The 24336-nt window shown below is 33.0% G+C and overlaps 2 protein-coding genes across 2 annotated transcripts; both read right to left on the reverse strand.

Moving 5' to 3' along the window:
- Positions 1 to 847: 847 nt before the first annotated feature.
- Positions 848 to 3637, reverse strand: LOC110440303 (putative nuclease HARBI1). Its single transcript, XM_021483279.1, has 3 exons — positions 3492 to 3637; positions 2107 to 2178; positions 848 to 1245 (listed from the first exon to the last, which is right to left on the reverse strand). Exons 1-3 carry the CDS (start codon positions 3590 to 3592, stop codon positions 1032 to 1034), a joined length of 387 nt encoding a protein of 128 aa, XP_021338954.1. The 5' UTR covers positions 3593 to 3637; the 3' UTR covers positions 848 to 1031.
- A 2887-nt stretch (positions 3638 to 6524) lies between these two features.
- Positions 6525 to 23901, reverse strand: LOC110440275. The gene is made up of 20 exons (XM_021483248.1): positions 23525 to 23901; positions 22869 to 23104; positions 22265 to 22354; positions 19373 to 19538; positions 18681 to 18891; positions 18034 to 18127; positions 17297 to 17368; positions 16697 to 16848; positions 16064 to 16107; positions 14213 to 14318; positions 13687 to 13845; positions 13076 to 13220; positions 12648 to 12767; positions 12336 to 12387; positions 10813 to 10959; positions 10253 to 10378; positions 9094 to 9990; positions 8608 to 8718; positions 7319 to 7906; positions 6525 to 7066 (listed from the first exon to the last, which is right to left on the reverse strand). The coding sequence occupies exons 1-19, from the start codon at positions 23637 to 23639 to the stop codon at positions 7647 to 7649; spliced, it is 3303 nt and encodes a 1100-aa protein (XP_021338923.1). The 5' UTR covers positions 23640 to 23901; the 3' UTR covers positions 6525 to 7066; positions 7319 to 7646.
- Between the last annotated feature and the right edge of the window lie 435 nt (positions 23902 to 24336).

Raw genomic sequence — 24336 nt, forward strand, 5'->3', positions numbered from 1 at the left:
CCACAACTACTCTTTGACCTTTGACCTTGAACCGATGGTTTGCATGCAATATTGCCTAAAGATTAGTTTAGGATAATATACTTAATATGCATGTACATTTTGTACAGCCTTTTCCCTGTTTTGTTTCATAGAATATAATATTTAAAAAAAAAAGTTTATACCTCTCTGAAATCACTTCAATTCCAACTCGACAATGCCTTTGTGTTTCTTGACCCTTCATGATAAGAAGTAGCATATCAGGTAAGTAATGAATTGATATATTTTTGCAGACTCCAGCAGTGAACTAATGCAGATAGAAAAGGAAAGACTTCAAATAGAGAGAGAGAGGAGAGACATAGAGAAGGAAAGACTGAATGTTGAACAACAGAAGCTAGCACTACAACATCGTTGTATGGATATATTGGAAGATTTGCATTCAGAGAAAAGGAAACAAAAGCTGTCTTTGAATGCATTTGATTTCTCTTCAAGTTCTCCACAGATGTCTGTATCTCCTATAATACAAATAATGTCTATGTCAAAATAAGGTTGAAGATCCCACTAGATACTGCTTCTACATTCTCATTGGATTTGTTATGAAACTTTGCACATATGATTTGTGCATCAGGCAGTTGTGTGATTGGGAAAGTTATGTCTCTTTTATGAAAACCTTGTATAAGATTTTTCTTAATTACTGCTACTTCCCAAATATTTTTTTGTGAAAATTGGTACATGTGATTCATACCTTTATTATGTAATGAATGCTTTCTTGCCTATTTTTTTTATGAAATCTTAATTTCTAGGAATTGCATAAACCATATACATGCAATGCTTGAACAAGTATAATATCTTGTTAATATGGATTATCTTATCATAATTTTTGAAGTAATGACCACTGGATCACAATGTCTGTATATAACGCATGGTAATTAATTCACTGAGACTTCCAGTGTATGTACCAAATTAAATTGACATTTGATCACATACAATTTTGATATAACCATGAACTAGTGACATAATACCAAAAGTTTCTAAAATGGATATAACACTATTTATCAGAATCTGTGACTGATGAGATCGGCTCTTGCTTGGCGTCCATCAGCAAGATGACCATTGTATGGCATTGGTTCATTTTCTGGTTCTTCAAACTCCTCAGGGGGGTCAACTGCATTCTCAATACACATATTGTGCAACAGAAAACAAACATATACCACTTTGCAGATTTTGGCAGGAGAAAACAGGATGCACCCTGTTGTTTTATGCGGACACCTGAAATGGGATATTATCATTTTTGTTTTTACGATAGATATTCCACTGTATAATTAAGCCTTTGAAAATTATTTCTATTCATTTATAGTGCATACTTAACTATAAATCTTCAATTGCTAGGTATATGTCACTGAAAAGCTGAAGTGTTATTGATCGAACAATTTATGTAGCTACCATTTTGTAAAATAATGTTTGATATAACAATACATTATTTAACTTTATCATTGAATTTCAAATATAATGAAAAACAAGAGGCCCAATGGGCCTGAATTGCTCACCTGGTATTAATCTTACATTTGTAATCTTAAAAGTGGACTAAATTCAACTATAGGCTAAAAACCAGTGTTTGATTCAAAAGAATCTATTAAAAGATTTAAACATGTGACATATTTGACCTTAAAAGTCAACTAGGACATTAAGTTGAAGAGACTTTAAAGCCTTTCATACCAGCATGCTTCTGGCCAAATACCATTACCCCCTGGACCATTAGGTTATTCATAATTTGTTTAAAGATTTCAACATATTTGACCTCTGTGACCTTGAAAAGGGGTGAAGGTCATTCATTGGAACCAACTTGGTAACCCTTCATCCCAGCATGCTACTGGCCAAATATCATCACCCTAGGCCTTTTGGTTATTGAGAAGAAGTTGTTTAAAGTAAAATATTGATGCAGGATGGACGAACAACGGACAGACAGACAACAGTCCATGCACCACAGCCTTTAAGCTCACATGACCTTTGGGCAGGTGAGCTTAAAATTAAATGAATACATTTGAATCAAACAAAAAGTGCTAAAGTAATATTTTTCAAATTCCAGAAGTTTGATTGCTTTGTATACCATAATGTAAACAGTGCCTTTACCTAAATCTGGACTTCAACATTCCAAATGCTCTTTCCACTACACTTCTTGTTTTCTTGTGGGATCTGTTATACCTGACAGAATGCATTGTTGAGATATAAGATTAGCATAGCTTTTACATACACACAGATGTTAAGGTCTTCAGATTGTTTTAAATGTACAGGTTTTGGATCGGGTTATTAATTACTTTTTTTGTTTTTTATGTTTTACAACCATGTAAAATAAGAATTTTATACAAAGTATTCCATGTTCTATTTAAATTCTAAAAGTGATCAATATGGAACATTTTAATAATGGAAGGTCTGTCTTTTTAGCCTTTGAAAAATATCTTTATCAAATAATGTATACTTGTCCGAAGTGGTTCATAAACCACAAAAAGTGGCTGCTTTTGAGAGCATAATGTTTAACTTTTATTAAACTTCTCTGCAACGAAGTTGGAAAGGGGAGGATAACACTGTTCTGCCCATTTATCAGTGTGTCAGTCTGCAGACTCATTCTTGTCCAAACAACTCCTACAGTGTTTTTAACAGAATTTCATGAAACTTCACTTTTGTTATCAACATATTTTGAACTTTTAAAATTGTGATTAATATGTTGCTCATACCAAGGGGCGAGGCCAAAAGGTGGTCAAATTGGCTAAAATTGATCAAATTTTTTTCATACTTAGAACTGCTTGAACCATTATCCACTTCAAAGTTGGAAAGGTCCTATTGAGCTTTTATCAAAATTTTAAATACCATTGCAATCAGTCATTCCTCCCTGGTAAAGTTTAACATATATATGAATTTATTATTTCAGGTTTTTTTTCTGAAAATTGCCAGATGTATAGTGTTGGTCAGTCCCCAATACTCTTTATCGCAACATTAAAAAATCATACTGAATTATATAAAACTATTGGGTGTGCAATAGTACTATGATAGGGGAGGAGTTATTTTGTCATATCTTTCCATATACTCATTTGTCCTTTACACTTATTGTCATCACTAGATGGAGGCTGTATTTACTGACAGCTATTGATACACATTGGACAAGTTTATATGGGAATATTATGGCTAAGCATTGAACAATTTCGCATTTCGGGTTACTGCATGAAAAGTCAAGGTCACCGTTACTATTTTTGTCATCACTCTATTGACTTCATTCCTCAACGGAATTTCATGAAACTTGATACAATTATTTGCCATGACAATACCTTTAACAGATGCAGTCACTAGAGCAGTTACTGTGTTATATCATTGAATTTTTTATTCATTTCCTTATACAATGTGTGAATGTGAGGGGATTTCTATCACCTGTGATGCCTTGTTTTATTTATTGTTATTCCACTATAAAACATTTGAAGGCAATCTTACACTATACAAACATCAAAAATGTTTGTTTCACCTACTTTTCTTCACTCCTTGTAGCAGGCACCCCAACCGCTGTTAGTAACCAAGGCCTCAATGGGTAGCCAGAGTCTCCCAACAGCCATCCATCTGTTTGCTCCATTATATCCCCAACACCACTGTTGGATAATATGAAACATGAGTTCCTGGACAGGGCGCAAGTCATGAAATTGTCTTCCTTCATAATACACAATGTATTACTAGTGTATGTTGATCAGGAGATTTAGGACATCAACTGCCTTTGAAATTGCACTGTATCTTATATTGTTTTATTTTTGTTTTATTCAGACGGGATTCATGTCGCATTTCTGTTTGACCTTGTGATATACCATTTCTTCCATTTTTGTTTTTGAACCGAAATCACATTAATATTACACAATTATTACAACACGAACTTTCAAAATACATTTGAAAACTTCCACATATGTCTGGTTTTCGTTAAGAATGTTGTTTGTTTAAATAAATTATAATTTTGTTATCATTTTTTTATTAAAAGTATTATTGATTTATCAACTCGTGTGACTTACGAAAGTCGTGTAGTCTGCATAGGCAATACAACAACGGTTACATAGATGTCCGCTTTAAGGCAACGTTATTAAATAGCTAACACTTAGCAATAAGGATGTACGTGTTACGACACACTTTTCCACTCAATTTGTAAATTAAATATTTTAAGTTTTGCAAACTTCCGCGTAATTATGATGAATTACGACAATTAATTTAATTTGTCTATAACGAGAAACTTCCTACTTGAATTAATCAATGACGAAATATTACCTTTCAAATCAGTTTATGTTTAATTGTCGACTTTCAATTTGCACACATAGGAAGACACATATCTCCGGAAACCTTGAAATAATTATGTTTGATGAGTCGATTTGTTCTGAGCATGAACTCGCTCTTTCATTATATTTACTCTTTGTCTCGCCACGTCGACATTAATTATGAATAAATATTTCTTTGGGATACATTTCCTAGATTAAATATAGCAAAACATTCAGATATTATGCTTCCATGATAATTTGACCGAATCCGATAATTTCGGCGGCATAATTATCCTGATTTAAATAAACTGGTTTTCAGGAATATGCCGCAATATGTTGGATAAAAATGCAGTGATTATTTTCCCATCTCTTTCTGGCAGAGGCCTGTGCCTTTTGACTCTTGGAAATTATCATACTGAAAAAAGCATGATTTTTTCAAATGCTTTTGATCAATTTAATTTTTGCATTGATTTTGGGAAACTACTGAATTATCAATCAGGCAAATGGGCCTTTAAAAGGCCCTAAACTAACAGTAAAAAAACTCACTCACAATTAAAAATATTTTTCGATAATTTGGCTTCTTTTTCTTTTTTTTTCTTTTTACATTTAATTTACTACAAACTCCATGAAGTACACCTGGGATTCATGTTTTATATACCAAATGGACGCTTTTCAACTCCTATAATTACCATTTTTGGAATGTTTTGAAAGAATTGTACATTATTGCTAAGACAATAGGCATTGACCGTTTAAATGATATTCACGTGAATTTGATAGATGTATTTTGCTGAAATTCCAGGCATCTAGATACAAGAAGATGGACATTATTCCTCAGATATCACGTTAATTGCTGAAGATGACATTGTAAACGGTTTAATGCCTATATTTTGTTCCTTCTAGTTGATGAAACATGCTTGGTGTGATTCAAATGACAAAACAGACGCAATATGTTAGAGAATTTGAAATAAAAATCTTGTTTCTATTTATCAACGTAAAAAGTTTTAACTGATCTATCCGCAAGGTTCTTCTCAAATTATGACGTCCTTTGCGAAACATTCCTATGCAAAACAGAAAATAGACCATCGCGCTTTTAACTTTCTTCCTAATGAACCTCTTCAACCTCTCTATTCAACAGAACATTAGTGTTGACGAGATAAGGCTAAGTTTTTTTTGAACACTAACATGAATTGGATGTTATAAAAATAGCTCAAAAAGATTACTTAGTTGATGGCCTCTTGTCTCTGTATATCGAATACTCTTCCCTCTTAACCCAAATGGATTCTCTGATTTTCCTAACTTTCCAGGTTTCCTATCTTTAAAGCACTTTCGAGTTGTTCCAAAGGACAATCCAGCTTTACTGATTCGGTACACTGTGGCTTAATGAGTTATTTTCAGTGGTTTAGAGTCAAGACACTATCCATTTTCAATCTTTGCTTGACAAAGGAAACCGAAGTTTTCAATTAATGTGTGCGTTCAAAACAAATTCAGCCTTTATAATTCATTCCACACTGATGATCTTATTCCGAATCTTGATGAGATGTACAATATGAACAATCGCTCAATTAACGAACCCAAGTTTCATAGGAAAAGGATGACTAGCACAAATATTGCATTCCTTTCATTATGTGAATTCCGCAAAGTTTTTTAAGAGTCGTTAGTTTCTTGTAGAATATATAAAAATGGAGAATATTATCCTTTCTGTCTACCGATGGAATGTTTTGAGGTACTCTTTTGTTAACTTTTAGGGAAGTTCTTATATTGGATATACATTTTAATCGTATCAATAGAAAAACGTCTAATCAAGTTTTTGCGTTACACGTAAAATATAATCGCAAATTATATATCAATTTGAGGAAAGGAAATATGCTTGCATGACATGATAAGTTTATCTATATAATCACAACGTTTTATAATGAAATTGGGCAAAAGTATACGTCAATCATTACATTAGAACGTAACTAGACCAAAACAGGAACAATGGAAATCTAAAAAAAGAAATCATCACCAAATCTGATTCCTCTATAAACAGCTTTGGCACCAGAAGTGTTGGCACAGTAAAATTCGTAGGAAACAATTGTCTAAAGTATGAATGAAATGAGGTTTTCTCTTCTCGGACAAGTTTATTGGTTCATATAATCGACATCTGACCATCACTTCATATGATTTATGAAGGTAGCTTGCATGATATATTCAAATAATGATTGACAAAAAAACAATAATCATTACAATTTAAACATTTTTTTAATTAACAGATTTTATATTTCACAACAGTGTAATATACATACTGTACACGCCGATAGGCTAGGTCCGTGAAATGCTGTATCCGATCTAGCAGCCCTATTGCATATGCGAAGCGAATATTTACATTGACAATTATTTTGTATTTCATTCTATAAATATGTATTCAAACTTTTTCTTTACATTTTAATATACATTATTAAAACGGATAAAGGTGCATTATTCAACTATTGGTGAAAAACAATACAAGTTACACAAACATCTGACTATTGATACACAGAGAACAGAATAAATAAATGTGTATATGTTTATATATATTTATATAGATGAAATGAAAAGTAAAATAAAGTATGTGAGTGGATGAAGGCAACAGGTATAAGATGATTTCGGATTTCAGTTACAGGTCATATCCCTCTCAGGTAATAGGTAATCCAAATAAATGTCAGTTATACAAAAGTACAAAGTGGTGTAGCCATATTGGAATGGACAATATCCAAATCGCGTTCATATCCAATCATTTCATGTGAAATGAGACACCAGGAGCCACGCCATTTCTTCTCCGATCATAGAAGTACCTGGAAAAGACAAAACAAATCGATAATGTATCGGTCTTAATTATATAACATAAAGAATTTAAAAATACATATATGAAAAAGAACAAATTGAGAAATAAAACTAAAAAAAGTAGTTAATTACCTCCCTTTGCATGTAAATCAATGTAAAGTTACTTTAAAATGAAACCATAAGCGAGATAATTTAGCAAAACGTACCATTTTTCAATTGAATGATTAATTAATCTAATTGGAAAAAAACTTGAAGATGCCTACCTTGTTCCAATGTGTTCGAAGTGAGTCCACATATGGCGAGAATGGCGATAAATTAGATAGATGTTGCTGATGTAGATGAGTAGGGACGTTTTTGTACACCTTTACTATCTTGTTTAGCGTTTCCTTTTCTTTAGCAAATCTTGTGGATTTCATATCATGTTGAGGTTGAAATAAAAATGACCCATCTAACCAACTCAAGACCAAATATCTTAAGTATATCTTTTGTGTCCATGTATAGTTTTAGTGAACGACAATCTAAATCCATGTTAGAGGATAATCACTATGAATAATGAGAAAATAATGACATCCATGCTTTAAATAACAGTTACTACCAGCGCCTATGATTTCGCGATTGGCTGAATCTTAGGTTCCTGTCCCGGAATGATGAATGTGGGATCCCTGGACTCCTATAAGAAGGACGATCGTTGTCGGATCTCCGAGGAACAACTTTGGGTGGAGTAGTTGTGAGCTGTACAATATTTTTTTTACATGACAAGCAACATTTGTGTTTGAAAGCACCACATGTGTATGCTGGCATGTAGCGAAGAAACAGCCTACAGTGTGGCTCACGGTCTCCATATCGGCAATCTGTAATGAAAGAACAATGTAACCATTGATCTGAGATATAAAATGAGTAGTTCAAGATGTGGGTCTTACATATGTGGATATCTAAAGCTTCGCTTAGTTTAAGAAACACAATACGGTTTCATTCCACTTTGAATTAGGCTATTGATACTCCATCATATTTATGCATTTGGTGCACTGCATTAAGTACTCTTATCTTCGACTTGATTGAATGAAAGCAGTGTACCGTTTCATCTTTTTACTATAGTTGGTTTTCATGTGCATTTCCGTGCATGAAAAAAGAGTCATGCGTTTAATATATTGTATTGTATGATTTCATAACTCAAAACGGGTACATCTATTTAGTTTTTAAATCACTGTTTTTGGTGTGCTTTATGAGCGAAAAGAGGAATCGGGAGTTCCTATTTCTCGCCATAAATACAAAACCGATTTGGGTTTACGCTGATGCATTAATATATGGATATTTTCACATACGACCTAATTTGGATAATTTCATTTATTGATTAATATTTCAAACAAATAAAAAAAAAAAAAACATATGAGAACAAGTGAGTCTCCAAAAATACACATATCAGCCTCCCTAAGACTTCCAACATTGCCATGAAGGTATGATAGATGAAAAAACAACACTTCATTTTGGAAGTCCGAATTGAGGTGTATGCTGCAAGTGTACTGATGTCTTTAGTGAAAATGGATGTCCTTACCTGAGTAAGCTGTTTCAAATCGTTTACACGTTGCACAGCACTTGGATCTTGTCATGTCGTTGTAACAGTGAGAGGCAGTACTGGCGGTACATCCTTGCTGATCAGTGCAAACTGAAATGTGAAGAATGCACATGTCAACAGTTGGTCACGTATGAAGATAAACTACACAGTCATGATACATATTACGCTCGTGTTTGCCTATCTTTCTGCATGACTTTATACATATTTTATACTTCTATGCCAAATATATTTCTCATTAAAACCTATAATATTCGTTTCATATTAAATTTACCAACATCACCATCGAAATCATACGAAACTATAACTGCACCAACAACGCAAACATATATTTGTCACTAGCAATACAAAACTATAGTCATTCATGAGGTGCGCCGTGTCGTCACAGAATTGGAAGATACCTTTTGTTCTCAATCTATTTAACATTAAAAGATTGTTTAAAAAGCAAATGAAATACATAATACGTACCGAATTCTTTTTTCTTTGATGGCTCACATGGTTCACAACAAATACTGCCGAGTAAAGCATTAGTACACAGACCTTTCATCAGCTTAACCAACCATCGGCATTTGAGTGACATGAAAGTAGCATTCGGCTTGATGCATGTTTTTGAAGCAGATTTAAAGTTCATTCTATGTGTTCCGCTTAGAAGAGTTACCAAGGTTGTAGTCCTGTAACTCGGGTGTTTCGAGCTCCTCCCTATGTTGTTGGTGTGATGAGTAAATTTAGGAACATTATAACTTTTAGAAGGCCTTTTTCGTGAATGAACTGATTGTCTTTGCCGCCGTAATTGTTCTTGCTCCTTTTTAAGTTTCTGTTGCTGTTTCCAATGTTCCCGCGCAGTGGAAGCTGATGAAACCATGATTTGTGCCGTTGGTTCTGTTGCATTCATTGATTGTGAATTATATGTTGTCTTTAATTTCGTTTGGTTTTTGGGTTTGCGTTGATATATGGAACGTCCCATTGCTGTATTTAATTTATTAGTGCTAGCGTCACTTTTTATCTGCTTCAATGGCCTGGTATTTCTACTGTTCTGGGACAAAGATGGTGGTGTAGGCTGAGTAACTAATCGTATTTCTTCCCGTGGGACAAGGCTATTATCTTGCGTTTTTCTGTTATGCCTTATTGGGAGCGCTAGTTCCGGTAATACATTTGTTTGAATGTTGTTTTGTTCTAATTTGGTCGAACTTCTGTCTATCTTATTTCTGTGGTCTGTGGATGATACAACGCTTTGTGAGGATTCTGGGACTATTGTGGTGGTCTTTTGGTTCATTTGACCGCATGTTTTGCAGCATTTGGTAGCATAATTTTGGTCAGGACACCGCATTGGATTGCAGTCTGGAAGTCGATCTCCGTATTCACAATCTGGATAAAACAACAAAATAAAACCATCGTGATACTTGTCTGACCTTGTCTTTAAAAAGTACCAATTACAACGCCATGAAAAAGGTAACGACATCATGCGCAGTATATTAGACAGTTTGACTATTCATTTACTTTCAAGGCTTCAAATTTTCACAATGACGATTGTTAACTTTACAAACTTCAACCCCCCTCCCTAAATAGAATTGAAATAATTTACTCGAGTAAACTGTAGGTATTGCTAAGCATACTTTAAATGAATTACCTTTGACTCCAGTGTGATGTCGCTTACAACTTTCACAACACATTCTCTCGTTGTCGTTATGATAGCAAAATCTTGCTTCCTGGTCAACGATGTCACACATTTTCTTCCTATTTCCAAACTCGCAATCTGCAAATAATAACAGTACCTTTTTAAATCCAAATGGGAAACATAATCCGAAAGTTAACTTTTTTTAACTTTTCCTTTCTTGATAGTAACATCACTTATTTTCTATATTTGTTCAAGGGTCTCCATGTAAATGTTTCCTTTGATCATATTTCACAAATTAAGTTTCATAAATTATGCATTCAAACTACGGTATTATTTTCCCTTCGATATTCCTTTCGTGTGTAATTAAACAATTGAAATAATTTGATATTTGTGAATGGACTAATAATGAAAGTTTATTACCATTGAGGTATCTACAAGTATTCATTTATCACTGAAAGTATCAGACATATTTTGGAAACATCGTTCAATCTTATTGGAGTAAAACATTGCTTGTAAATGTATAACAATCTGCATTAAAATGGAATAGAAATACATATTTTGTTTATTCTTACCGCGTTCTTTCCGTCGTAGTTTATCACAGGTGTCGCAGCAGAATCGATTGTAGTAAGATAAATAGCATTTACTTTTGTCTTCTTTGATATACTGAGCACATGTCCTGTTTCCAAACTTTCGCCATGCATCTCCATGTACACAGGTCTCTGGAATAGCATCACATATTATCATATCAATCTGCTAATTGCTTCCCTCCCTTTAATAGCATTTTATCAACGACACAAACAATATGGTGATTGGTACACAATAATTTGGAAAAGCAGTCAGTCAAGAAAATGTCCATCGCATTTGATATGGAAATCTCAAAAGATATAAAAAATGTAGATAACAATTTGGTGTATAAGACGTATCAATATAAGTATCAGGTAGCAATTTTAAGAGCATTTTTTTTAAAAATTCATAAAAATTCATATTGAACATTTATAAATAATTAAAGTGATAAGGAGAATAAAAGTACACCCTTTTCAGGCGTCAGTTGAATTATTCATTTAATATTCTACTTTGAAAGGTTGAAATGAAATACAAAAACTATCAATTTAAACACTAGGACATTAACGTGTTATTGGTTGATGAAATAAAAACAACTATTTTTGACATTGTAAATTATGGAGTTGTTTCATTAATAAATATGTGTTATATTCTCCTGATTATCTGCATAAAACAAGTTTGTTTTCCTTTGTAGCTGGATTTATGGGTGTGTATATCAGGCAACATCTTGAATACTAAATACTTATTGTTTATTCCAACATTCACCAATTATATTATTTATGATGCAATGTTTACACATGTTTTCTTTGATCTAAATTGCAGGTGACATTGACTGTGTGCATTAAAAGTTTTAAATGCATAATGGCCAAATTAATGTCTACCTTGATAACATTAACGGTTTAAACAGGACAACAAGAACGTCAAACTTTGAATAAGCACGTGACCTATCATTCAACTTTTTATATGTGTTAATTTAATTGTAACACATCAATGGGACATTTATAAATCAACAAACTTAATTATGTCGCCATACCTGTCCTTACATTGTCAACAGAGTGTCTGTGAAATGGACTCCAATCATTGTATGATATATAGGTAATAGTGGTATTAGTCGCTGTGCACATTTATTTAGTATCCGTACAATAATTTCTTCAATATTCTACCATTTTGAAGTTTAGCACCGTGTTGAAAAGACTCACATTCATATGACCGAGATGTGTTGTACATAAGTATGACAGCTTGTACAAATGTATATGATTTAATAAAGCAGGCTACATAACTTATTAGATATATGTACATATATAAATAAGCCCATAGGACCTATCTTGACATGAACAATTTAATAAGAGTGTATCTGATAAGAAAACTATTTGGTTGATGAAATGCGTAGGAGTATATTGATGGAAGGGTATCAATAAATAACTTGAGAGTTAATTCTAGAATAATATTGCATTTAGTGCTCTTGATTACAAAATCTTTTAATGTGTTTTTCCTCTCTTATTATTTATTTTTTGTTTCGTTATTATGTCCTTACCTTTTCGTACTTGAGCCTCTTCTGAATACGTACAAACGCCATCAATACACCACTACAATACAAAATTCGCATGTTAAGATAATTCAAACATTTGGAAAAAACACGTTTAGCAATTATGTAGCAGCATGCAACGTAAAGAAGTTACCAATATCTGGTTTTTGTTTGAGTTTTAATTCCCATGAACTTAAAGGCATGCTAGGTTTTGTTGGTGGAGGAAAGCCCGAATACCAGGAGAAAAACTACCAACCTGCGGTCAGTACCTTCTCTATCATTTGTCTGGCTATAGTGGGTAAAAATGATTAAGTGACCTACGTGTTTGTTTCCACAGGACGTCCCACGTGCTGCATAATAAACGTTGAAACTCGTGTCAGACATAGAGTTCTTGCAGGCCATATGAGTGCATACCTCCGAGGCGTCTCCTAAAATACCTCCCTGAACAAGAAACAGATATTAACTCTTCAGCATAGCCTCATTGGTGCACCTCGATCTGTTACCATTTCTTACTTCCACATTGCAATATATCATCCTAGTAATATGTATTATTCAGTGCTTTTTGTTTTTCTCATTTCATTTTGCCATTTAAGTTTATATTGGATATGAACATTACAACTCACTGTCTCAATTTACATTACAAACGTAAAATAATGACATGATTTCATTACTTTAGCTTGCATATTAACCATTGGAAAAACGGTCCTTTTTGTATTGATACGAGATTCAATCTAAAACAGAATAGTTACCCATGCGTAGTAGGAATCTTTGCCTAAATGCTGTTGACATTGTTCGTTAGGACCATACAATTGCCCGGGCTGCTGACTCAAATGCTCCTGAAATTCTTCATCGTCATAGATATCCGTTTCATCTGTCAAACAGTTATGCTGTGGTCTGATTTGAAAACAAGAGCGTTAATTATGATGTATTAGTTACAAAGTGTATGTTTTATTTTATTCATTGCTAACAATCAGTATTACAAGTCTATAAAATCAAAAGAAATGATTGACACATTCAGTATCCTTATACTGTAACTGTAATTACTTATATATATGTATATATAAATCTACAACATCAAAACAAACCACAACAGTCATTTTTATTAATATAACATGTAACGGGACCAGCAAGGAGTTGAACAATATACCCCCGAATATTACAATGGCGCTCTACACAACCGAGTCACCTGGTCAATGGCAGTATTCTGGCTCAAACGGACTACAGTTTTATCCAAAACGAAACTAAGGGGAGGTTAATTTGTATATAAAGTATTAAAATGGAATTCTTTAATAATCTGGTTGCTGTTGGACAGGGATCCTTACCAATTAATTAAAAAAAGAAAGAAAAAAACTGCACTTACAACTTATCCAGGAATGACTGAAAGGCGTCCTCAGAGCAGGACGAGAACTGAAAAGGATTCAGTGCATTTGAGGGCGTGGCTGATCCTCCAATTGGTGTCATTATGTAATTGTCTTCACCAATACATGTGTTGTTGTGACCATCATGGTAGGCCCCCAGACTGTTTATTGAACCAACAAGCAAACGGATGTTAGTGACAATTTGATAAACCTACTTATCATAGTCAACGTGTCTTACAATTATTATTTAATAAACCTACTTATCATAGTCAACGTGTCTTACAGTGGTTATTTGATAAACCTACTTATCATAGTCACTGTTAAATGTTATTTCGTGTTTCTTATATAACGCAAAATTGTATTCTTATACCATACATAGAATTGATCCCTGATCTTTTTCAAAATAATAATTTGATACTTCCTGCTAGGATTATTTCGCCTTTATTATGAAGGACCACAAAAAGGCGAAAGATAAAATTCGACAAAAAATTACCGGTTTTGAGTATTAGTGGTATAGGTAACATTTACCTGTGTCCAATTTCATGGGTAGCTGTCAAAATACTGTTGAATCCACCATGTTCTTCAACTATTGACACACTTGTATGACTACACATCGATTTCACGCGTGCAAACCCTATAAAAGTCAATATAAATATTATTACTAAAACAAATAATTTATAGACAAACATACACAACGATTTCATACATGAAAACCCTATTAATATTATAATCAATGTTGCTACTTTATTTAAGGATTTGATTTATGGACAAACATACACATTACTTAAACCCGTCCAAACTATAACAAAAATTAAGACACAGTCGTTATATAGTCTTTATCAATATTGAAGATAAACATGAGAAATAACATATATATTTAATATGCTATTTAGAAAAGATAGTTTTGATATATGCATCCTTGTCAGATCGACTTTCATCAAATTTATATATTTCCTTTTTGAGACGTCATTGAGGATGCATCAATTAGTGTTTTATAAAGACTGTTTTAATTTTGCATTTGTTTTTATTAAAGAGATGTCATTTAATTATTCAAAGAATTAAATATATGATGATTGATAGATTACATCAAAACATTAAGTGAACATTGCCGGCCTAACAACATGTTCAGGTATATTTTTAGCTATAAGGGTTTTAATTTTAGTAATTCATATTGCTAAAGTAGCCTTTGTTAGTAACTCTGTGTTTCTTTCGTATATCACGATTGTAAATTCGACATGGCACAAACAATTCTAGTCTAAAGTTATGCTAAATGATTATACAATGTCGAAATTCCAGGTATATGAATTTCTCTTTATTCCATATCAAAGCTTAATTTTTATTTTTCGGACCAAAAAGTATCAAAATTGACAGGTTTAACCTTTTTGATAAATCTGTCACTAGGTCAATGCTCTTTCCAGTGCCGGGTCTATAACAGCGTCGCGCTTATGTTTATTCGTTTTCTTTGATATGGTGAATACTGGAGTTAAGCCATTCATCACAAAAATAATATTTCAACTAGTATTAATTCGATCAACTAAACCATTACGAACGTACATGACACAAATGTACCTTTCCATTTGACTGATAATCGAATTTCATTCACAAACATTCAGATGTAGAGATCATATATAAACTGTATACTAGACCTTTTCACCAAGTCAAACTTTCCCCTTCGCCCATGCAATCAAATTCCGCCCTTCACATTTTATGACTATGTTTATTATGCTGTTAACTTATAATCGCTTTAATGACTAATTTGCACTCATTACGGAAGGCGAAAAAGTCGAAAATTAACTGCAGCGTAAATTTCCCTGTTACATGATTAAGGTAGTAATCGTTATAAGCAAAATAAATATTCATATAATACAATCTTGGTTATTACAGCAGTTTATAGAACAAAACGAGGATGAGATTTGTATCAATCTATCAACGTCACGGCATCGTCTCGGACTAATATATGAATGCGGAAATCGATTTATACAGATAACCAGTGTCTGTTTCTTTTTGATGACAGAGGATATGTATAATGTAATTGATTACTGAAATGAATATTCATACCTCCGTTAATATAAAAAGAGTTATTTGCATTTTCAAATTAACATTAAACAGCCTTTGATTGCATCTGCCGAGAGTTTTATTTCCAATTTAGGCAAATTCAGGTAGTCTTGACATTGGTATGTCCGACAGAACAGCTCACCTGTCATATTACAATTCATTGTCAAAGACGATTACATTGCTTGTCAATAAACTACTCTGACAAACGTTGGAAAAATAGATTATGATTATCATTGATGCCGAAAATAAGACATACATTTTTATTCGTATATACATATAGATTGTCTGTTAATTTTATTAACATGAATAATTGTATATATTTACCTGCGACCCCTTTATTGGCGATCGTCGGACGATACAGGTCATAACTGTCAAACAAATCATATACATATATTCTTCATTGCAAGTGAAAACCTTGATCATTAATCAATATATTATCAGTAGAGACTAATGTTTTTATCTAGAGTTATGAATGGGAAAATAACATCTGAATAGGTTAAACTTAAAAGGATTATGTTAGATAGTACCACAAAGTACAAATCAAAATTATGATCAATTCCCCAATTAAAATTTATTTTTCATGCAATCAAATTACAATCTTCAACTTCAAAAAACATGACTTGCAAAAAAAACCAAGACTCGTTAGCGCAATAGAGCTATCCTTATGACAATAAAACAAATAATACATTTTTGAAATGCTTTGCCGAGACTGATTATTCTATTTGAATTTTTTTTCTCTCAAAGAAATGAAAAGGATTGTTTTCCAGTTCTAGCACGAGTTTTGTTATAAAATAACTTTCATTTGACAGAGAATTGTGTTGAATTGTACGAAAATCATTAACATTGCTAAAGAGCGCGGGATGTAGCCATTTCATACATGTATATATGTAAGATGAAGCTTGCCAAATCGGACAGTAACAGTGAGAGGAAGAAAGTGTAATATTAAGGAGTACTTACCCAGTAAACAAAATAGTATGATCATGCACCGGAAGATCAGTTCCCATCCTGAAACGCCACTTGATAAGCTTGTTCAGTACCTCGTCAGCATAGATAAGATCCCGAGGCTGTGCCTTAAATCTGTCAGAAGTCCAACGAGACGAGGATGGCGTCTGGTAAAAATGCAAAATATTACGTAAGTAAATACATATAACGCCATGTTAAACCAAACGGTAATCAAAGGGAGCTCACAACTATTGCATAACAACATGTAGATACACATAAACTCAATAAATCTTGATATGTATGTGTCCCATGAAATACCTCCTGTTTCTGACACATTCAAAAGTCTAGCAACTGAAAAACTTATGTATTGACGTAACGGAAATGACATTAATAAAACAGAAACATTTAATTGTTTATAAAGAAAGTCTATGGGACTTCCTGTTTGCTTATTGTGGAAAAGTAATCACATTATTTTACTATTGGTCGACTTTTAGCAATATACATGCCGTCGATGGTCAGTAAAAAAAGTATCTATGGTCACGTTTAGGTCTCCAATGAGAAGTACGCCAAAATCTGAAACAAAGCTTCCAAAATATTCTGTAAACATATACTTACATCTGCTATAACGAATCTTGATACAACAACTCTCATTCGGTTTGTCCGTAGATTTTTAAATCGAAGGTCAATCTGTAATAGAGATTATAGCAAAAGTAAGACATTGCTTTCATCAGTAAAAATCTGCTTTCTTATTTAAAGACATTATTGTTTTTCATGAGCGTATATGCCAGTGCGATCGGAGTTATTATCATGAAAGTAATTTTAGTCGGTATTAATTACATGTTCTTCACAAATGTATGGACGCAACAAAATGCCACAAACTATGTTTTGAATACATCTTCAATCTTCACGTCGTTATTTTACTTTATTTTCATTACATACTAAGTTATGTTCAACTAAGAAGCCCGATGATACATATTGTTCACCCAAATCTATCATCTGATTAATACTAAAGGTTGAAATAATTTTACTGCACTGAGACGAATCTCACATTTCTCCCATACTCAAATAATCAAAATAGCAAAACTTGGTGAAGTGAGGACATAAAAAGTATAATTTGTGACAATTTATTTTCGATAAAGTAATTTGCAGTTTGAGAACAGATCAGCACTTCCTCAAAATAGTACACCAATATAAATGATCTGATATACTTTTCAACCCCTATGCGAGAATTTAAACCTATGGATAACCATACCATTTTAATCCTTGAAGATCCGGATGGATACTATTTTACCTACAACCTACCGGCACATTTATTGATTTAGCCCTATAAATGTATAATAGACTGTACGTACCCCATTTACAACATGGGACATGTATTGCCTTATTTTAGACTTTGCATCGATATCCTTCTCGGCATGGGTTTTTTGTGAACTTCTTCTGTACCAGCTGAAAAAATCATAAACTTACTTCTTATTACATTCTGAATTTATTAGGATAATAATTACAATATACAGAAGATGAACAATATCCAATCAAATTCAAAGAAATATCTAAAGCGCTTAACAAGAAAGATATGAAACTACAACATTATTTAGTAAACAATATGAATAAATATCAAATATCAAAGTAATTGACGATAAAAATTATACAGTGAAACATAAACAGTTTATTTTTTTGAATATTTTTAATGAGTTGGGTTGTCAAGGAAATTAACTTTGGTAAGATATTCCACACTCGCTTTGCCATAACCAGAGAACTTTATACGGAAAAGCAACTCTCCTTTATATCACTGGCACTTATTCTACGATACAAAATTGCATGCTTTCATTCAGACCTATAACCTTCGTTAATATATCAGGTATACTTTGTGTATTTTACCTTGACTAATCGTTCTGTTTTTCATATTTTGCCTTAGTTACATTGATTTGGTGTTACGGCCAAATAACAAATAATATTCTGTCACAAGTTTGTCTGAAGCAATGTATTAAATGACAGTTACCTTTGATAAACACTGAAGTCAATCACAACAACAAGTCCCATTTCATACGGGATATTAGAATGTTTCCTTTGTTTGCGTGGTCTGTTTGTGTTTATGTTAGAAACTCTTTTCCACATTGACATGGACGCACTTTCAGGATTCAGGAATTCACTAAGATCCACAATTCTATCAACTAGCTGCATAGACTGTCCCTCTGGACCGACTGCAGTCTCTTAAAAACATAAAGTGAAGTTACATTAATAAACATGTTGATGAATAAATTAATTTATATTATTGGGTATGTAGATGTTGCAAATTTATTGATTGACATTTTAATTGTTTATTAATATGTTTTATTCATTTTATGAACACTTTATTACGACTAAGGTATTACAATAAATTATTATTATATCGCAATTACCGCATCTTATATAATATTCATTACTCTTATCAATCTAATTATGCTCAAAAGTAGGAGTTCATGTGTTTATCATAATAGTTAATACTACATGACAAATAAATCATCGCTTTTATCGAGGAAATCCCACAATATATTGCAAATTTATAGCGAGCAATAAAATATGTTATTCAATAAAATACCACAAAATATTGCACATGCAGCGCGAGCAATAAAACAAGTTATTCTTTATGTTCAACTTGAATTGATGATATCGTCAGCGACGTGCATATTGAATATAACATTATTTCATTACCCTTTTGAAAGTCATCCTTAACTGGTTTGTCTTGTTTTCGTTTGAAGACAGAATACAATTTGCCACTTCGTTTTCCTCCTGAAGCACTCCTCCTCTTCCTTTCCGGTGAATCAAACGCCAAAGGTTCAAGGCCATATTCGACTTTATCAACGAAGAAACTTCCTTCCTGTTAAAAACCAATTAATTTTAATTTCGATTATCCCGATAGCAAAAGCCTAAAAGAAATAGTTGCAAAAGAGACGATTTTTTTTCCATTTTTAATAAAAAAAAATATGGTTTTTTTAAAGTCTGCTGATGCTGCCCTTTGTATTTTCATTATTTTCTTTGTTTTATTATCATTTTTTCCGACAAAATGGTTTCCTGACATTTTTTCTCCGAACCAATCTTTTGATGACACTGACACTCCACATGAGTATTATTGTGACTGTGCACTGCGACATTCGTTTTTTCTGATGCGACGGAAAACGTTTCTGAAACGGGAGTACGCTTAGCCTCCATCCTATTATTTACGTAAGCACTGATGGACATGGGTAAATGTGAATTCTTCATATGGATCAAATATCAAAAGTGACCACAAAGATATCCAATTTGTCGAAATTCAGATTTTTTTCTTTTATTATAAGTAGGTGTATTATCGGGAATCTTCCATCAACTCAATTTGACAAGATGGTAGTTTTTCCTTATATGTCTAATTGGAGGAAATTCAGATATGGTTCGATTTCGCTTATATTTGTTATAATAGCGTAATATAACACTTCAAATTCTACTCCGATTTCCGTTTTTCAGTTAGACAAGTTAACTACAGTGACCTTGGGCTTTGTTTCTGATTGGACGAAATTTAAATATAATACGATTTCATTCACATTTGATATGCTAATGCATTGAAGCATAGCAAACATTTACTACAATTTCATATTTTGCATCATATACCTCCACAATGTACTCGATTGGTTTGATCAATTGCCGAACTACTTAACTATGTTTCCGCTACTTGTAGGTAGTTTACTTCTTTCAGTGTCCTATGTCCTTTCTACAGAAATCTTCTCCATTATTAAACTGTCGTACCATAATCAGACTGACCTACTCCTGATCCGTTCATATTAATTAGATGTACAATATGTACTACAATCAAACTTACTACTCCTAACCAAACCTACCGATTCCCGTCAACCTTATTCCGGTCGCTATTATTGCTCTGACAGACTGATATTGGCCTGACACATACTTGACATAAGACTTACCCCGTAATATCGTAATCCAGTAACCCGATTTCCCCCTCATTAGCAGAACCGATTAACCTGACCTACATCCATACGCATTTCCTATCAGTCTGACCTTCCCTGTTTTACAAGTAAGATTAAAATATCTAACACAATTAACTTGATATCCCCTAAAAGATTTAGCCTACAGTTAACTATACCTATCAGCTTCGTATACTCGTAACCTCCTGGCATAAGCAGTAATATTGATGTGATGTATTAGCTTATGACATTCCATATCATACTTATCTAATCACATTCACTTGGCCAAGCCTATTCTACCTTGAACAATCACCCTCCTTGAACTATCACCCCGGCCTACAACATATCTATAAACCCGGTGACAATACCGTGAGAAAACGACGAATCCATACCAAAATTGATGAAAGGCAAAATATGAATGGAGGAAATATTACACGAAGACACTTGAAGAATTTTAAGGAGAAAGATAGTGATGTTCTGTTAGGGAACATGTAAGCTTCCTCTGCTCTATTGATTACAGCTGTCGACCTTGAAAGACTAGATCAATTCCTATTTATATCGCTTCCTCAATTGAGGTAAGGGATAGTGATTACGAGACCACAAGGCAAACGAATGAGCGGTACGAAAATCGTCGATATTTAAAAGAAATCATAATGATGACTGGACGCCTATAATCTTCATCAACCTGCATCTGTCCATGTTCCCTAGTATCCTGACTTCTCATGGTGTGTAAAAACCCTTCCAGATTGATATCAACATGACATTTTTCTAAAGATACATGTCAGGACTTAAACTCATCTTAATCAAACTTTCATTGTAATCAAAAATTTAAATACTGTTAGGCATTACTGTCAAGGGTGCAGACAGATAGACCATTATTGCACTCATATTGCGTCAATAAAAGCATCGATAATGAGACATGCAAAATGCATTTAATATATTAAGTACTTCTGTAATTTTGAATTTATTATGATTAATTAAACAGTATTTTAGACCAATACGAATTTCCAACGTTTTTGTCCCTAACACCACCGATGAGTCCTAGAAGGACTAAACAGATGTATGGTGCAGAGTAATAAACTGTGGCATATTGTATTCATTACCAAATGTTTAAGGTGCAATCCTATGTGGGTGTCTAAGGTTAAGCTTTTCACTTGATTACGAATGCTAATCTATTTACAGGTGAAGCAGTGGCAAAATGTCGCTACGTTAAGACATTCACTTATAGATTAAAACAGGGGCCATTTTCTTAACATTTACCTCAATTAAAGATCTGTTAGTTGTCTTAAAACTTAAGTAGAATATGCAAATATATTAAAACTAATTGCCTTATTTATGTCGTTACGTTTTGCACCATTTAATATTGATGCTAACTTTAACATGTCACTTTGAACATAAAATCATATAATATCCATCTCTAAGACTTTAATTTAACAGTTTTATATATCTTTTGAATGTCTAATCACCTGTCAGGTTATGATACATGGCTTTACAAATTAACATTGTAATGACCACAAAAGACACAAATTAACATGGTAATTACCAACAATCCCCACTAAGCGCTAGAATCTATTAGAACACATTGTTTCAAGCACAAATGACACTGCACATATTACAATTATGAAAAGAATGTACTGAAAAGGAAACTTACGAGGGTTGGGTCACACTTGTCAGTTGAATATCCATCACAGCGAACCATTACGTTAGCACCAGTCGCTGCATCCTGATAGAATGCGATGTTCTGTATAGCAAGTAAAATATATATTAAAATGCAGTTTAAACAATGGAAATTTTGCGGTGTGGAAATTATTTTTGTGTTTTCACAATGAGTAAATTAGAGTGAAATATCCTCACGCTACATGTAATATTAACAGATGCTAAAGATAATAGATAAATAGACCGTTTAGATGTCAGGACCATTGTCAACACAACGCGATCAGTCTCAAGGGTGACAATGCGAACAAGTCCACACGCGAAACGTTCTGCTTTTACTGTTATTAGTCTGTATTCATAGAATATATGAAATCAATAATGCTAGGTAACCTTTACCATAAGCGCATCACGTTAAACTGCATGTAAATTTAAATGGTTTTGATTTAAAAAAAAAAAAGATAAACAGGATAAGTATTTTAATGCAAAATCATACAATAAATGTGCACAAAGAGTGTTGACACCTAAAATTATAATTTGTTAGTTGTCAGCTTACTAAAGTGATTAAGAATTGTATCACTATTATTCAATAAATTAATCCTTACCCCTTCAATGGGTATTTGTTCTTTCTTCAAATATTGTGTTCCTGCCTTGTTCGTCCTGATCACATAAATGCTTCGCTGTTCATTCATGGCATCGTTCATGTTCAGCTTTAAATCAACTTCATTAGTATTGTTTTGGAACAGGTTGATGGTCATGTTTAAATTGGTCGGCAAGGACGGACTTTCTTGTTCATTGGCTGGCAGATTATCTTCTACTACAGCCACTTCAATTGTTGTATCTGTATAAAAGAAGTACACAAATGTAATATAATAGAATAGTTAATAACATTTGCCTTTAATATGGTAACTGACGGTTTATATGCTATTAAGGAAATGCAATATAAATTGTTTTTGTAAATTTCGAAAGTTCTAGATTTATTTCATGAAATAACATGTCCGGCTGATGCTTTTCAACAGTATCAATGTCACTGAAGTTTAGCTCGAAAAACCCCCACAAAAATATTCTCAAATCGATCCGCGCTTTACTTGAAGGGAAAGCAGGTAATAATTCCAGAATTAATTTTAAGGTATTTGAGTTATATTTTTGTGTGAAGTTAAGGCATTAAATGGAATCTGTTTATATTGCAAGATGGTCAAAATTGATGTCCTCTCTTGTAAATTACAAGCAAAGTCAATAAACAAAATCAAACATGGCTTACCGTTCTGGGAGAGACATCCATGCACACTAATCCATATAAGACCTATTATACGAACACACGTCCACACAGCACTAGCCATCGTCAAACTAAAATTTAATATATTACCTAACAGCATCACCTGATAAACCTCTTTAATTTAAGTTACTGTCTGTAAAATCCGTGTCTGGAATGCAGCTTCAAACATTAAACGTTACCTACAGGTCATACACGAATTGTCTTCCGTACAGATTCGAAACTATAAGATGCAATAAAACTGCAACACAGAAGCCATAAACAAAGTTTCTATCTTAAAAAATTGAACTCAGAAAATGCAATATAGATGCATCATAGAAAGATTCAAACAAAATTTTCAACAATCAGTATTGATAAATGTGTGTCTTAACACTTTCTCAAAGACGAACTAACTGAAACAGCTTGATTTCGGCTGATACTTTTATAGCTTTCTTCGCGCCGAGTGTCAGCTGTGACGAGCGGCTCATACATATCTTAATATAGGCACGACCATAAGCGTTCCACAAGTTCAGTGGCTGACGGTCGGTAGATATCATTAAACACATATTTCTCCAATGAAACATATGCTTTATATATACCATCTCTTACAAATTTTGATTATGGTTTTTAAAATGTTCATCAGAGTGCAGCTTTCGGGATAGTTCTGGGCATGAGTAATTGTTTCGTAGACCATTGACTATACAATCTACTTTTATAGGATTATGAACATCAATGCATTTTATTTCCCAGAATGATAATATTTACATAAATGAATAAAATAAAAGATTACATTACATTACACAATCGCTTTTTAATTACAA

The sequence above is a fragment of the Mizuhopecten yessoensis genome, unplaced genomic scaffold (assembly GCF_002113885.1).
Source record: "Mizuhopecten yessoensis strain PY_sf001 unplaced genomic scaffold, ASM211388v2 scaffold11177, whole genome shotgun sequence".
Classification (NCBI taxonomy): Eukaryota; Metazoa; Mollusca; class Bivalvia; order Pectinida; family Pectinidae; genus Mizuhopecten; species Mizuhopecten yessoensis.